The 14,876-nt window shown below is 52.0% G+C and overlaps 1 protein-coding gene across 2 annotated transcripts in view; it reads left to right on the top strand.

The window, feature by feature from the left end:
* The window catches only part of Slc29a4 (solute carrier family 29 member 4), a 19,802-nt gene that overhangs the window by 3,450 nt on the left and 1,476 nt on the right, over positions 1-14,876 (top strand). Inside the window, exons 2-10 of one of the 2 annotated variants that reach the window (XM_028756144.1) lie at positions 226-405; positions 6,653-6,784; positions 7,543-7,656; positions 8,337-8,465; positions 9,486-9,560; positions 11,986-12,221; positions 12,757-12,895; positions 12,991-13,178; positions 13,972-14,212. In XM_028756144.1, coding sequence (XP_028611977.1) covers positions 237-405; positions 6,653-6,784; positions 7,543-7,656; positions 8,337-8,465; positions 9,486-9,560; positions 11,986-12,221; positions 12,757-12,895; positions 12,991-13,178; positions 13,972-14,212 — 1,423 coding nt within the window. In that variant the 5' untranslated portion in view covers positions 226-236. Of the gene's footprint in view, positions 1-225; positions 406-6,652; positions 6,785-7,542; positions 7,657-8,336; positions 8,466-9,485; positions 9,561-11,985; positions 12,222-12,753; positions 12,896-12,990; positions 13,179-13,971; positions 14,213-14,876 lie in introns of both variants that reach the window. The other variant, XM_028756143.1, reaches the window with a different exon arrangement.

Below are 14,876 nucleotides of genomic sequence, written 5' to 3'. Positions count from 1 at the left end.
TGCCTAGAATCCCCCAGTGAGGGGCTGGGGTGTGGCTCAGTGGTAGAACTCTTGCATAGCATGGGAATTTCTGAGCTTTTTCCTCAGTCCCACAAAATGTACTCAAGCAAGTAAAGCAATGGGTGAAGAAAGAATGAACAGAATGACCCTGAGGTACCCACCCTGATGCCTTCGCTGCAGGAGCAGTGTCTCCTCTCCCTACTGCCTCACCTCCTTTCCTCACAGTCTGAACTGCCATGGGCTCCATCGGAAGCCAGCGCCTCAAGGAGCCCCGCGTGGCAGCCACATCTGGCCAGAGTGTGGTGACAAGCTTTAGCTTTGACAACTTCCAGCTGGAGGCGACAGTGGAGGAGGCTCAGGATCCTGGCATCAGAGTCAGGGGTGTCCCCACATTCACAGACTCCGGTGAGTAAGTCTGCCCTAGGGCAGTGACTGGCCACACGGCCCCTGGTCAGTCTTCGGGGCAGGAGGGCTTCTGGTTGTCATAGGGACTAAGAGGCTCCGTCAGGATGAGGTAGGTGGCTAGGGTAACAAATAACGACTGTGCTCAGCTCTGGTCTGTGTCATGTGACCTCCGCTAGTGGCCACCCACAGCACAGTCCCTGGCCCTAGAGTCTTCTTCTTACTTGTGTTCTTCAAAGCAAACCATTCCTGGTTGCAGAGAATGAGCATCGGATGTGAAGTTCAAGTCGCTGCTCTTCAGTCCCACTGTGTGATCTGTAGCAAAGACCTAAACATCTCTGGGCCTGTTTCCCCAAACTGAAGAGCTGGTCCAAATGACTGTGCATTTTGGACTTGCAGAGCAGCTCTGGGGTTGATGGGTCCGGGTTCAACCCTGCCACCATCCCTCGCTTGCTTGGGAACTTTGTGCATTTTTGAGGGACAAGGCACAGACCTCAACACAGCCGGAGCAAAATTCATAGTGTCCCTTAGCACTATCTGAAAGCCACCTGTAAGGAGCACCTGTGAACACCTGGGAGCCACCTGTGAGGGTAGCACCTCCTTTGCCCGTGCGGTGTTCTGCTTGATGAGCATCATGTTGGGTTGCAAAGAACACATGATCCTGTGTAGAGGATGGAATCACTTCAGTTCCAGCCCCTCAAGGATGACAAGAGACATGGTGGGGGAAGGGACCAGCAGACAGGGCCATGGAGTAGGCAGGACTTAGGTGTCAGCGATGACTTGGACCGTAAAGGCTACGGGTATGGCGCACTTGATGTTGGAGGCTATGGCAACCAGGGTTCAGTTTAAGAAAAAGAATCAGGAGATGCTAGATAGAAGAAAGGAAAAAAGAAAGAAGATAGATGGGTGATAGATACATAGATACATAGATGATAGAATAGTGATAGATGATTGATGGATGGATGGATACATACATATATACACACATACATAGATACATACATACATACATGGATAGATACATACATACATGGATGGATAGATATATACATACATACACACACATACATACATACATACACACACACATACATACACACATACATACATACATACATACACACACACACATACATACATACATACATACATACACACACACACATACATACATACATACATACACACATACATAGATGGATACATACATACATACATACACACACATACATACATACACACATACATACATAGATGGATACATACATACGTACATGGATAGATACATACATACATGGATGGATAGATAGATAGATAGATAGATAGATAGATAGATGCATACATACACACATACATAGATGGTAGATAAGGATAGATGATTACTGGACAGCTAGGTAGATACACAGATAGAGAACATAACATAGATATAGATGGATGATAGAGAAGTGATTGATAGATAGACAGATGATAGATAGACAGACAGACGGATAGACGATAGAAGACCAGATATGGTGGCTTAGACTTACAATTCCAGTGTTTGGGAAGCTGAGGGAGGATTACCACAATCCTAGGCAGCCTGGGCTGCATAATTTGGCTTTGTCTTAATAAAGCCAAATAAATAATAGCTACCTGAAAAGATAGATGGACAGGCAGGTGTAGATGGATGAGTAGGAGAGTAGATAAATGGACAGAGAGCTAAGTGATAGGTGGACGGATAGTCAGCTAAATAGACTACAGACTGGGTAGATGGGTGGATGGACAGATGGGTAGGGGATAGTCAGATGATGGATGGATGGAGGGTGTGTGTATGAACATAGACTGATGGAGGGTGGAGGGACAGTGGGGTGGGGGACGGATGGATGGACGGATGGATGGATGATGGATGGATGGATGATGGATGGATGATGGATGGATGATGGATGGATGATGGATGGATGGATAGGTGGATCAGTAGATGGTTGGGTGGGTGGATGGATGGTGAGTGTGGGATGCATAGGTGGTTAGATGATGGGTAGACAGATGGATAAATTGCAGGATAGATGGATGCATGGATGGAGGATGTATGCATAGATGAATGATAGGAAGAAGTATGGTTACAGACATTATATGGATTTGTACACGTGTATAGATTATAGATATTTGTTATAAGGAACTGGCTTACTAGAGTAGGGCTGGTGAAGCCACTGTCTTAGAGCATGTTCTCTTGCTATAATGAAATACTTTAGGCCAGGGACTTTATAAAGGAGAGAGGCTTTTTAAGCCTTCAGTGGCTGAGGAATCAAGAACTTGTCACATGTTTCTATTTGGCTTCTGTGAGGGCCTAATAATGGCACCACAATGGCAGGACCCTGAGGGGGGCATCACAGAAGGAAACAGAAAATGAGAGCAAGTCACAGGACATGCCAGGCTCACTGACTCCCTTGCGGGGAGACATCCACTCATCTTAGAGATCCAAACACTTATCATCGCAAACCTCTACATCACCTCAGCGATGGGCAAGCCTTCTCCAGTACGTGAGCCCTTGATAGGGACATACCACAGCCAGTCACAGCAGATGGTCCAAAGTGTAGAAAGCAGGCAGGTCAGAAGCAGCCTGCATCCCCAGCCCGGCCTGACATCACCAGAAGACCAGAAGCCTCACCAGAAGCCCACTCAGAGTCGCTTTTCTGTCCGATAAACTCAAAGATGACTTTCTTCAGAACCTCCATGGCCACACCTCAGTAAGTCACAGAACAGCTAAGCCCCAGGCCTGAGCTGCTGAGTGACGAAACAGCCCCTCACAGTGTACCGCTTACCAACTCAGCTCCTTAAGCACACTTACTACTCAAATAAAGCCAAATCAGGGTATGACTTTGCCACCACTAAGCATGATACAGTTCGTGTTTGGGCCCCTGAATCCATTGCTAACTGCTAGCAACTCTTGACGGTCCTGTAACCTCAATACAGCTAGCAATATTGGCGCATATCTTTTTTTAGAAAGTAATTTATCTTGATTTTATGTACATTGGTGTTTTGACTGTGTGTGGGTGTTAGACCCCTTCGAACTGGAGTTACAGACACGTGGGTGCCACGTGAGTGCTCAGAACTGAATCCAGGTCCTCTGGAAGACCAGCCAGGGCTCTTAATCACTGAGCCACCTCTCCAGCCCCAGAGCACATCTTTAAGGGGGAAAAATAAACCTGGTTATTTTTTTTTTTATTAAAGGTGCATGCCTTTAATAGCAGCACTTGGGAGGCAGATCTCTGTGAGTTCAAGACCAGCTTGGTCTATACAGCTAGTTCCAGGACAGCCAGTGTTACACATAGAGAAACCAAACCCACCCCCTGAAAGAAAGAAAGAAAGAAAGAAAGAAAGAAAGAAAGAAAGAAACCAAACCCACCCCCTGAATGAAAGAAAGAAAGAAAGAAAGAAAGAGAGAGAGAGAGAGAGAGAGAGAGGGAGAGAGATGGGTGGGGAAAGAAAGGTATTTGTTTGTTTATTACTCTAGTGGGGTGAAGGGCACACACGTGTTGTGGAGGTCAGACAGCAACTTGCAGGAGTTGATCTTCCACCAGCTGGGTTCTGAAGACTGAACTGAAGTTGTGAGGTTTGGCCGCTTTCACCACTACCCACTGAGCCATCTCTCCAGCCCTCTATGAACACATCTTAGGTTACTGATAAGGGCATGGAAGATCTCTTGTAAGACCCCTAATATAAAAAATATTTAAGGGCGGGCAAGTTGTCTCAGTGGGTAAAGGAGCTTCTCACCAAGCCTGGTGACTTAAGTTTGATCTTCAGAATCCACATGGTAGAAAGAAGTGATTTCCAAAAGTTGTCTCTGACTTCCACATGCAGCCAGGTTCAGCAGGCATGCAAGCATGAGGACCCGAGTTCAGTCCCCGAAATCTACATGAAAACTAGCTGTGGGGGCTGGAGAGATGGCTCAGCAGTTAACAGCACTGGCTGCTCTTGCAGAGGGCCTGGGTTCTGACCCCAGCACTCACATGGTGGCTCACAACCATCCTTAACTCTGGTTCCAGGAGATCTGATACCTTTTCCTGGCCTCTCCAGGCACCAGCACGCCTGACGCACAAATATACATTCATAAAAACACTCATACACATAAAATAAGTAAGTAAAATTTGAAAACAAAAATAGAAAGACCCAAGCAGGTTACCATCCCAGCACTGGGGAGGTGGAGGAGCCCAGGGCCTCTCTGACCAGCCAGTCTAGCTTGATTGGTAAGTTCCAGGCTCAAAGAGAGACTATCTCAAAAATAAGGTAGAGAGAGGTAGAGTAAGGATGTCACCCGCTGGCCTCCACACGGGCACCGCCAATACGCACACCCAGTGACGTCTGTCACGTGATCATAGCATACATTCATGACCGGATCATTCAGGTTCCTGCTGCTGCCAGCAGACACAGCCCTGCTCGCAGCTCTGGTCCTGGCAGGTGTCCGAGCCTTTATTCCCCAAGGCATGGGGCATGAGGGACCCTGTGTCTGGATTCTTGGGATCTCCTCTTAGCTGTAACACGTGGGATGGAGGTGCCAGGTGTCCCTCTCACGCTGGGCTTATTCCTCCTCCTTCCTACAGACAGCAGCCACTTGCCATGCCCTTGGTGGTCAGGATTAATCCCCCAATCCACAAAGGTCTCCCTTGGCTGTTGAATCAGGACCAGAGTGGCAACTCTTCATGCCCAAAATGACAGAATCATAGTGTCTTGGGGTGAAAGCTAAAACTCAGAGGATGAGTTCAGGGGATGCGGGCATCGCCCAGTTGGTGGAGTGCTTGCTTGGCATGTGTGAGGCCCTAGGTTCCATCCTCAGTATTCAATAAATCAAGTATGGTGACATATGTCTGTAATCCCAGCACTGGGGGAGTCAAGACAGGAAGATCAGAGGTTCAGGGTCATCTTTGGCTTAATGATGAGTTGGAGGCCAGCCTGAGCTACATGAGATCTTGGGGGAGAAGAAAGAAAAAAGAGAGAAGGCTGCCAGATCAGAGGAGGCAGAAATGAGCTTTTTGGTAGCAGTTGCTAAAGAAACAATCACAGGTGTCACTGCATGTCCATTCTGGTTCCTGGATCCCACCATCCTATCTGGGGAGACAGCTGGACACCCTGGACACTGCGTTAGAGCATTAGACCTTGCTAACCCCACAAAGCATTGCCATGGCCAGTCCCATTGCAGGGTCACCCCACCATTTAGTCAGGCTTGCTGTGCCTGTGGCCAGGGTGGTGGTGATGGGATGGCTTCTGGTGGACAGTGGCTGTGACAGTGATGGACAGCAGGTACAGTGACAGCACTCTCGGTCTCGTTGCTGTGACAAAATGCCAGACAAAGGCCACTTAAAGGAGGAAAAAGGTTTGCTGTGGCTCGGTCTGAAATATACAGGGCATCATGGCGGAGAAGGCTTGGCGGCAGGGACATGAGCTGGTTGAGAGATGAGAGTGCTGTTCAATTCACTTTCCTGTTACCGTTCAGTCCAGGGCTCCAGCCAGTAGAATTGGTGCTGCCCATATTGTGAGTGCACCACCTCATTTAACCCAATGTGGGTTAATCTCACACCAACGTGGCCAGAGATTTTTTTTTTTCCATTGTGAGTCTAAACCCCATCTCTTTGACAATTGACATTGGCTATCCCTGGGCCTGGAGAAATGGTTCAAAGGTTAAAGAACCTGCCCAGCAAGTATGGGGATCTGAGTTCAAATCCCAGAACCCATATAAAAAGCCAGGCACAGGAACACAACTATCATCCACCTGCCTGTACCTCCAGAGTGCTGGGTTAGAGGCCTGTGCCACCACGCCCAGCTAAAATTTAAATTAAAAAGAAGAGGGGGGTGGCTGGAGAGATGGCTCAAAGGTTAAGAGTTTTTTCTGCTATTTGAGTGGACCCAAGTTCAGTCCCCACCACTCACAGCAGGTGGCTAACAACTGCCTGTAACTTCAACTTCAGAAAATGTGACACCCTCAGTTTCTGTGGGCACCTGTGTGCGCGCACACATACACACATCTGCGTGCACACACACGCACACGCACAAACACTTGATAGATAGATAGATAGATAGATAGATAGATAGATAGATAGATAGATAGGAGGTGGACAGGATAGGAAAGGTAACAGTGTGGCCGTGGCGTCCGTGGTTCTATAGATAGCAATCGGATGCCTGGGGCCCTGGTGGTGAGCAATGGTGGTGTCGATGGCAACCATGGTGCAATGGCTGCAGCCTGAGTGTGCTCACTAGTCTCTCCTGGTGTCTCCCCACTTAGCGGTAGAGGAGCCTGTGCCAGACGACCGCTACCATGCCATCTACTTTGCCATGCTGCTGGCTGGCGTGGGCTTCCTCCTGCCGTACAACAGCTTTATCACAGATGTGGACTACCTTCACCACAAGTACCCAGGTGGGTCCCTCCGCCATCCACACAACCCTCTCTCTGGGCCGGGGCCTTCTGGGAATCTCAAGGGGCGGGACCCTGCCTGGGGATGTTGCCTGGAGAGAACCGCTGATGTGGTTTTTGGAGACTCAGCAGATTACTGCACTATGCTGGGTGGATAGATACCTGTGGTGTGACCTTTATTTGGGGAGCGTAGTAGTTACTTTTCTCGTTGCTACCTGACAAATAGCCATTGAAGGGAGGAGGGGCTTATTCCGACTCACAGTTCACCGGATATGGTCCACCCCGAGAGCGAGAGTGAAGGCATGGCAGCAGGCAGGGAAGGCACGGTGAACAGAGAAGAGTCTGGCTGTTCACATTGCAGTCACACTCCGGAGGCGGAGTGGCTCCTCCTATGAAATCCCGAGGCCCTCCCCTGGTGACTCGGTTCCTCCAGGGAGGCTCCACCTCCTAAAGGTTCCACGGGCTTCTCAAAACAGCGCCACCTGCTGGGGATCCGGTGCTTCAGCATTTCACATTTAAACCTTGACAGGGAGTAGAAATCGTTGATGGACCTAAGTGTGGAAGCCGAGTTAGCCAGGGACCACTGTGGCAGACCGAGTGAGAACCTCGGCTCCACTGGCAATTGTTGAGTGACCTCAGCCTATCCACCGATTTACTCTAAGAAATCAGTCCCTCGGGGAGAGTTAAGAGTCCTTGCGGGGGGAGGGGTCATTGAGGAGACTGGAAGTCCCTCTCTGAGTCGCTGTCCCTCTTACATCCAGGGACCTCCATCGTGTTTGACATGAGCCTCACCTATATCTTGGTGGCACTGGCGGCTGTGCTCCTGAATAACGTCGTGGTGGAGAGGTTGGACCTGCACACCAGAATCACCACAGGTATTCAAGGCCACCCTGTGTTGTCCCCTTCCGGAGACTCCAAGCTCCTCCTTCGAGCTCCCAGCCCGTGGCACCTGCCCACCTAGCTTCCCAGCCCTGCCTGTGAAAGCAGGTGCTTTTCTCTAGGACCACTGCAGGCTTTGTGGTTGGAAGTCAGGATGAGGATGCTTGCGGTACCATGGCAGGCGCCTCCACTGGCTCCGTGTGGCCCCCACGTTATATCTCTAGGTCCCTACATAAGCCCTCCTCTTTGTTCATAGATTCAGCTCCAGTGGCTCCTCCTCCAGGAAGTTCACATCATTTCCCTGTAGACCAATTTTTTTCTCAATCACCCTGATGCTGCAACCCTTTAACACAGCTCCTCAGGTTGTGGTGACCCTCAGCCATAAAATTCTTTTTGTTGCTACTTCATAACTGTATGAATCATAACGTGAATATCTGTGGGGATTGATGATCTTAGGGGACCCCTGTTAAAAGGTCATTCAACCCTTACAGGGGTCGCGACCCACAGGTTGAGAACCATTGGTTATAGACGCAGCATCTTCTACCTGCCTAATATTGGGGGCGGCGGGGGGCAGGTAGCCATAACGTCTGAGACTTACTTCTCTGGAAAGTGGCGGGAGGTGAGGCGCTCCCACCTGGCTGCTCCCTGTGCCCTCACAGCATCTCTGCTCCCGCAGGCTACCTCCTCGCCTTGGGTCCCTTGCTCTTTATCAGCATATGTGATGTGTGGCTCCAGCTCTTCTCTCACGACCAGGCTTATGCCATCAACCTGGCTGCCGTGGGCACTGTGGCCTTTGGTTGCACAGGTAGGGAATGGGGCCAGGCTGCACCAGGAGGGCTGAGCCCAAGTTCTGTGGCCCTGTACAGATAGCATGCTGTACAAGGTGACTCACCCAAGTGCTGTGTATGCTTCTGTTGCATACACCAGAGTGTGCATACACACCACACACACGCACACAGACAGTCACACACACAAGGTCACTCCCGTGTGGCACAGGCTTGGATGCAGCTCCCCAGTTCTCTTGAACCCCTGATCCTCCTGCCTCCACCTTCTTCGTGCTAGGATTATAAACGTGCACCCCTACACACATGCACACACGCACACGCACACGCACACATGTACACACACGCACACACGCGCACACGTGTACACACACGCGCACACACACGCATACACACACACACGCACATGTGTACACACCGTCCAGTTTGTGCAGTGCTGGGCATGGAACCAGGGCTTCACGGATGTTAGGCAAACACTGTACTGACTAAGCTACATCCCCAAGCCACTCCCCTCTTTATTGAGATAGGATCGCATGCAGTCCAGGCTGGTTGTGAGCTCCTAACCCTGTTGCCCCCAGTTCTGACATTACACATGGACACAGATCTCTTTGCTTTTGCTACATGGTCCAACCCATCAGAAGTGGAGGTGTGCTGTGGTCCATGCAGCCACTGGGGGTGTGTGTGGGGGGGTTAGCTGGACAGCTCCATTTCAACCGACAGTCTCTCTGTCACTGCTGTTGGAAGAACGGCTGGGAGTAAGTTCGCCCTGTCTCATCCAGCAAGGGTCATGTGTCACCTTGGCTTCCATCAGACAGGACTTGTCTATGATGTTGAACCCCAGGGGCAGGAAGGTGACTGTGCTCTGTGAACTTTTCGGGGCAACACCATTTCCTTCCTGTATTCCTGTACGGCTGTGGTAAACCTAACGTTGCCTCTGGTGCACATTCCTGCCTCCCAGTGCCAACACAGCACAGGAGGTCCACATTGCCTCTGCATCAACCTGAGGCGCAAGGTATCTGACCACGCCCCCTCTCTCTCTTAAGTGCAGCAATCTAGCTTCTATGGCTACACGGGATTACTGCCCAAGAGGTACACACAGGGGGTGATGACTGGAGAGAGTGAGTATTGAGACCCCCCTCCAAGGGGCACCGGTCTGGGGACACCATTGGGCATGCCCCGGTTGGGTAGGTGGGTTGGAAAAGCGTACACACGCCAGACTGGGGATAGTGACTGCTGATGGTGAGGGATGGATGGACCGCTGGGTGGAAGGTGTGTGTGTGCACACCTGTGTAAGGCAGGGTTCTAGAGCGTGAGCGACATGTACAGTTGGCAAGTCACAGCTGCAGTGAGCATGCAGGCGGGTATATTTTGTGTGTTCATTGTGTGACTTTTCCCTGAGGGATGTGAACAGCTAGAGCACACGATCTGCACACCGCCACCACCAACAACAACAACTACAACAGTTCCACCCAGTCTAGCTTTGGAGAGTTTGCTTGGCTGATACAGGTGACTCAATGATAGGCGCACTGAGACGCCCATCCCAGCCCGGGTTCTAACTCAGAAAAGCCACGTTTCTGGGCTCTCGGCACAGCCTGAAGGCCGCTCTGCTGCGGGGGGGGGAAGAGACCTTCCTTTCCCCAGCAAGTGTTACTGCTTGGCTAATCTTGAGGAAGGGTGGTGAGCAGCCTGTGAGCTTCAGTTGAACTTTTAATCTTTATATCTTTATTCCCTGAATCTTTCTGAACCTCCCTCCTTCCTCTAAGAGGGAATGTTTCAGTTTTGGAAATTTGCAACTCTATGTGTGTGTGTGTGTGTGTGTGTGTGTGTGTGTGTCTGTGTGTGTCTGTGTGTGTGTGTATATGCGCCTGGGCAAGTATGCTGAGGGTTAGCCTGCCCAGGCACATGATATCAGCTGGTGCCACTCAGCAAGCCCTCCTCAGATCCCCCACTCACCAGCCACCCTGCTTAGCGCTCTGTAACTTAATTGCTTGTCTGCCAAGCCACCTCCCAGATGCCCCTTTCTGATACTTAGCACCCTTACTCAAGCCTGAAATTTACCCAGTGCCCAGACCCCAAAAGGCCCCTGGACATGCCCTCCAGGCAGAGTCTGAGTCTGCCTGGTCTTGCCCTCTATTCTGTAGCTAGTAACAATTAGACAAGAAGCCGGGCCCACCCAGTGTCATTCGTAGAGGCTACTCTCCATGTCTTCTTCTGTGGGCTCCTCTGCCATGTGCTGCCTGGAGCGTCAAACCACACCACCGAGGGCTAGCTTCTCGGAGGAGGCCAGCACACAGGTGGCTTTGCAAGCCTGCAGATTTTTGTTCTTCTGAGACAGTGTCTCTTGAACCCAGGCTGGCTTCCAACTATGTATAGCTGAGGATGACCTTGAACTTCTGATCCTCCTGCTCCCAACTCCTGAGTGTTGGGATCCTAGGCATGTGCCACTGTACTATCTTTACACTGTGCTGGGACCAGGACACCATGCATGCTTAACAAGAACGCTACCAACCGAGCCACACTTATACCCAAAACTGGTGGATTTTTATGGTGAAATCCGTGAATCTGGTCCATGAGGACGGTGATGGTGGATTGCTTTGGCACTGTAGTACAGTAGCCAAGAGCCCCCAAGACAGACCTGCCCAGAGCCTGCACATCTTCATCAGCTCATGGTGGATTGCCCTGTGACTGTGGCTTGAACCTTGGCAAATCTCCACGTGCTATCTGCAGCAGACCTGCCCTCCTTGACCCTGACACCCTCCTCCCTTACTGGGGGGTGGGGGAACCTCTCAGTATTTCACATATGCTCTTAACTGCTTGGAGTGCTTACTCTCAGTCTGTGTGCCTGGCTCCCCTGTCCTACAGACCCCTTGGCTTATCCATCTCCTTCCAGAATAAGATGCTGTCTGAGCCTCCCCTCTGACCACATCCTCTGCCCCCGCATACACCCTGTTCCACGGTTGTGTGTTTCTGTGGCTTGTCTGTGGCTTCTCTCCATCAAGCCTAGAAAAGCAGGGACTTGACGTCCTCCTTCTGGGGAGCACCTCAGGGCAGGATGCCCAGCAATAGTCCATGATGTGTGAGAGGATGACTGAGTCGGACAGGGGTTATGGAAGGTCCTGGGGGAAGGGGAGCTGAAGCAGGCTGGGTGGATAGACAGTCAGTCTAAAGGTGCTGCTGGCAAGATGAGATTCAGCAGGGCTGGGGGCGGGGAGACAGGGAGAGAGGCTGCAAGTGGCCAGGAAGGTTTAGAGAGAAGCTGGGACTTTGGACAAGATGGAACTGGTAACTGGTGGGGCTCAGCAAAGTGGGGCGGGGCTGGGAGGTAGCTAGGACAGGGTGGAGGGGGTGGGGTCTTGTAGGATGATGGGCCAGCTTGGATCAGGTGCTGTGGACTGGGGCTGGAACAGTAGAAGGGTGGGGCAGATAGGATCCAGTGAGGAAGGGCTGGTGAGTGGGATGGATTGAGGGCAGCAGAGGCATCAGAGGGGTGGCATGGGTAATAGAGACATCGGGGACATGGGTTTGCCACCACCTCCCTTCCAGGCACGGCAGGGGTGATGATCTCTCTGAGTCGAATCCTCACTAAGCTGCTGCTCCCGGATGAGCGGGCCAGCACCATCATCTTCTTCCTGGTCTCTGCCGGCTTGGAGCTCCTGTGCTTCCTGCTGCACTTGCTGGTGCGGCGCAGCCGTTTTGTGCTCTACTACACCACTCGGCCCCGTGACAGCCGGGCAGGCTACCGAGTGCATCATGATGTTGCATCGGGAGACATCCACTTTGTAAGTGTGGTGGCCTGGCCTGGCCTCCTTCTCCCACATAGGTGCCTGAAGACATCCTCATTGGCCCTGTTACTGAAATTCTGTTCTGTGGACCACCTTCTGTGACATACGGTCGGGGAGAAGAGCCCAGGATCTGTGACAGATCTCCAGCGCCTCGGAAGTGGGATTAGTGAAAGTCAGATAAGCTCCTCCCCATCACAGCTCAAGAGTGGCTTTCTGTGAGGACCCCAACACAAACCACTGCTTCAAGGGTGGCCTCTTACTACCAACTCCTTGTAGCTGAAGTAGTAGCTTCAGCCTGGGTTAGCCAATCTGCAGTTCTGGAAAGCTAGAGCAGCCTCTAGTGGTCACATCCTGCATTACCCTTCCACCCCGCCCCACCCCAGGGCCCAGGGGAGGCTGCTGTCCCTGACTTAAGGCTGGGTGGAGGAAGTAGGGAAGTGTACACAGTAGGTGCTAACTTACTGGCTTACAGTCAGCTGACTGTGGCTCCACCATTTGCCCATGATTCCCATCATTCCTTTCCACCCAGGAGCACCAAACGCCAGCCCTGTCCAGCAGCAGGTCCCCAAAGGACAGCCCGGCCCATGAGGTGACACACAGCAACAGTGGGGTCTACATGCGTTTTGATGTGCCTCGGCCACGAGTTAAACGGAGCTGGCCCACCTTCAGAGGTAAGTGGGGTCCAGCGGTGTCTGTGGCTGTCGCCCAGGCTGAGACAGCAGGGGCCCCATGAGCACCGGCCTCTAACACACCTCCATTCCCCCAGCCCTGCTGTTGCACCGATACGTCGTGGCGCGGGTCATCTGGGCCGACATGCTGTCCATTGCGGTAACCTACTTCATTACACTGTGCCTGTTTCCCGGCCTGGAGTCCGAGATCCGCCATTGCGTGCTGGGCGAGTGGCTGCCCATCCTGGTCATGGCCGTGTTCAACCTGTCAGACTTTGTGGGCAAGGTGAGCCACAGGGTGGCCTTGGGGAACCACAGGAAGGCTTTGGTCCAGGGTACCTGTGGGAATAATGGTGGCCACGAGTGTCACCATCTCTAACACTGTCCTCTGGAGTATAGCCCCTGCCTGGTCTCTCTGCCACCAACCGCATTTCAGGCTAGAATCAGCCCCAATTCTACTGCCTCACAGTCACTGCTGGATCTGTCTGAGGATGACACAGGCACAGGTGCCAGCTGGACAGCACATCTGTCACACAAGTAGATGGGCTTGGTGTTTAGGGCTGGAGTGGCACCCCAGCCACCCTACAGCTCAGGTGACCGATGTCTCTTTATGGTCAGTTTGCTGTTACTGTGCTGTATGGCGGATGCAGAATGAGACCAAGGCCTTGGTCTTGTTGGGCAAGCATTCTACCACTGGGCCACACCATGAGTACTCTAGAATCCCCCAGTGAGGGGCTGGGGTGTGGCTCAGTGGTAGAACCCCTGCCTAGAATCCCCCAGTGAGGGGCTGGGGTGTGGCTCAGTGGTAGAGCCACTGCCTAGAATCCCTTAGGGAGGTGCTGGGGGGAGGGACCAGAGGCATGGCTTACCATTAGAGTGCTTGTCTAACATATTCCAGGTCTCACCTTCCATCACCAGTACTGAAAACAGGGGTGGGGGTTATATAAGATTTAGTGGCCCTTGTGAAGTAAGCTGGACCGCTTGTCAAGGCCGTATGGGGACAGGGTGTAGCTGGAGGGCCTGGCAGAGAGACAGGCTCGTGGCTAGTTGGGTAATCCCAGACTCCTTGCTCTCTGCAGATCCTGGCAGCGCTGCCCGTGGACTGGCGGGGCACTCACCTGCTTGCCTGCTCTTGCCTGCGTGTGGTCTTCATCCCCCTCTTCATCCTGTGTGTGTACCCCAGCGGCATGCCTGCTCTCCGCCACCCCGCCTGGCCCTGTGTCTTCTCGCTGCTGATGGGCATTAGCAATGGCTACTTTGGCAGTGTGCCCATGATCCTGGCAGCTGGTAAAGTGAGCCCCAAGCAGCGGGAGCTGGCAGGTAAGGCCCGCTGGCTGGAGGGACACTCTGGGAGTCCTCTAGACAGCCTACTGCCTCTCTAGCAAAGGAACTGAGGCCTGAGAAACTGAGCAAGGAGAAGCCAGCCGAGGACAGCCAGGGAGTGAGAAAATATATTGGTCCCAAGGGTTAAATGACAAGGGAGTTGTAGATGTTAAGGACATCTGTAAGTAATTTCTTCACTCACTCATTCACTCATTCATTCATTCACTTAGTGTACTGCTAGTTGTGTGTGGGGAGGTGATGCTGCCCACGTTTGTAGGATTATAGTTCCGAGACAGAGATGGCCAATAAACAGAGGGATAACAGATGTTATGTGTTTCACAGTGATAAGTCCTAGGGGCTATTAGTCTGAGAAGTTAGGGCCAATGCAAGGACGGGGGTGGGGGTGGGGCATGATGTAAAGAAAACAACCCTGCAAGACTTTACTGAGAAGATGGCTTTTGAGCAAAATCCTGGAGGAAGAAATGAGGGAGACGGGTACAGGAAGCTGCAAGGAACGACATCCAAGCAGAAGGAGCCATATGTGCAGAAGTCCTGAGACCTGGCTTAGTGGTAGAGCCCCTGCCTAGAATCCCCCAGTGAGGGGCTGGGGCGTGGCTCAGTGGTAGAGCCCCTGCCTAGAATCCCCCAGTGAGGGGCTGGG

This window comes from Grammomys surdaster, unplaced genomic scaffold (assembly GCF_004785775.1).
Source record: "Grammomys surdaster isolate TR1022 unplaced genomic scaffold, NIH_TR_1.0 126109, whole genome shotgun sequence".
Taxonomy (NCBI): domain Eukaryota; kingdom Metazoa; phylum Chordata; class Mammalia; order Rodentia; family Muridae; genus Grammomys; species Grammomys surdaster.
The sequence above is the reverse complement of the archived record's forward strand: the minus strand, read 5'-3'. Positions and strand labels throughout refer to the sequence as shown.